Source organism: Charadrius vociferus, unplaced genomic scaffold, assembly GCF_000708025.1.
Source record: "Charadrius vociferus isolate BGI_N301 unplaced genomic scaffold, ASM70802v2 scaffold2430, whole genome shotgun sequence".
Lineage (NCBI taxonomy): Eukaryota > Metazoa > Chordata > Aves > Charadriiformes > Charadriidae > Charadrius > Charadrius vociferus.
Genome location: NW_009646332.1, coordinates 101,622 through 103,373, shown reverse-complemented (window position 1 = coordinate 103,373; position 1,752 = coordinate 101,622). Strand labels below are relative to the sequence as shown.

Sequence of the window (1,752 nt, the reverse complement as noted above, 5' to 3'; positions counted from 1 at the left end):
CCGCCGCGGCCCCACCGCGCTGACGTGGGAATTTTGGCTCGTGCCGGTTCCCGCAAGTGCTTCCAGGATGATCTGCTGGGCCGGTGCCAGCTGGGCCGGCTCCTGCCCGGCACGGGCTGGCTGGGGCGCGAGAGGCACCCTCTTGACCCACAGCCATCCGGGCAGGGCGACCCCGGGGCCAGGCTGTGCCGGGTCGGTGTCTCATTCTGTGCCACTGACCCCCTGCCATGGGCCTGGGTCCCTTCACTGTCCTCTGGGGTCGGGGATGGGGCAGGGACCCCTGTCCTCGCACAGCGCAGACCTCAGTGCGTACTGGGATGGGCTGCACACCCGGTGGGGTACAGCCGGCAGAGCCAGCCCCAAGCCCAGGGCAGGTGTTAACTCTGAAACCTAATGATGACTTCCTTTCCCAGGACCTGGCAGCACTGGTGTTCTGCCCTCAGGCTGCGTGAAAGGACATCGATAGCACAGTCTGCTCACGGGATTTCCTGGGAGAAACCCCCCCCCAGCTCTGCCTTTGCCCTCCCAGAGCTGAGGGAAGCCAGGGCCCTTCCGGAGCGGGTGCCCATCGAGGGCCCTTTGCGTGGCGTGGCCCAGTGCCTGGGAGATCAGCCTATTTCCCAGAGCGGAGCTGCTGCCTCAGCAGGTCAGTGCTTTCAGGAATCGGGGTGGGGGGGACGTGAATCAGCGCCTGGTGGGGCCCAAAGCCCCCATCAGCTTTCCAAGGAAGGAAGTGGTGGCCGGACCCGAAACCCTGTGGGTGTTGGGGGTGCGGGCGGGGGAGTTGGCACAGCACACCCCCCCACCACGGGGCCAGTGCTGCCCCCGGGACTGTCCCGGACACCCACCCCACTGTGGTTCTGCCTCGTGGCCACCCTTCCTCCCTGCAGAGCCTGACCCGGCCACCCTCGGCCCCTTCACGGCTTCTACCAAGAAGCGACCGCTTCCAGGGTGTCGCCGTGTCCCCCGTGCCAGATCCGGCACCTCCTGCTCCATCCTGACCGCTGGGGTCTGGCCCAGGGATGGCCCCCGAGCAGAGACAGGCCGTGTCCATCACCCTGGGGCAGCCCCACACTTGACCCCTGGCCCCTGGCCACCAGCCCGGCATGGGTGTGCTGGGAGATTCCCAGATTTCCCCAGAGGATGAGCCCAGCTGATCCCAGCTGCTGCCTGCTCCTGCCCGAGGTGGCTGCGTGGGCCCCGTCCCCATTGCTGGTGTCTATGGGGCTGGGGGGGGTGTGTGATGGGGCACAAGGAGGGCTCAGCCTGACCCCCCATGCCTCTGCAGGCAAGGGGAGGGGGTGGCGGGGCTCCAGTACTGGTCCCAGTAACCCCCGCTCCGCCCTTTGCCTGCAGCCACAGAACGAAGCAGCTTTTGGGAAACAGGATCCCGTGGGCTGGAGCAGACGGTGTCCATGAGTGCCGGCTGCGACCCTCCCTGTCCGGCCCTGCTGCCGCTGCCGGCGGGCACCGGGTGCCCCTGGCTCAGCAGTTGGTCCCAGAGCCCCCAACACCCCATCCCTGACCTGCCCGTGAGGGTCCCGGCACAACCGGGCTGTCAGCTCCAGCCCCCGGGAGTGGCCCGGGCCAACGTTAGCCCCCGCTCCAGTCCCTAACCCTGCGGAGGGCAGCAGGTAACAGAATTCAGCCCAACACACACACTCACACCAACAAACCCAGGGCTGGTGTTTTTCCAACTTTTATTTTAAAAGTCATAATCGAAGCTTAACAAAGTTTGACCCCATTATTGTT

The 1,752-nt window shown here is 66.2% G+C and overlaps 1 protein-coding gene across 1 annotated transcript in view; it reads right to left on the bottom strand.

The window, feature by feature from the left end:
* Positions 1-996, bottom strand: part of LOC104287085 (myelomonocytic growth factor-like) — a 3,847-nt gene extending 2,851 nt beyond the window's left edge. The window contains exon 1 of the mRNA XM_009885785.1: positions 849-996. Coding sequence (XP_009884087.1) covers positions 849-996 — 148 coding nt within the window. The remainder of the gene's footprint in view (positions 1-848) is intronic.
* Positions 997-1,752: the final 756 nt, after the last annotated feature.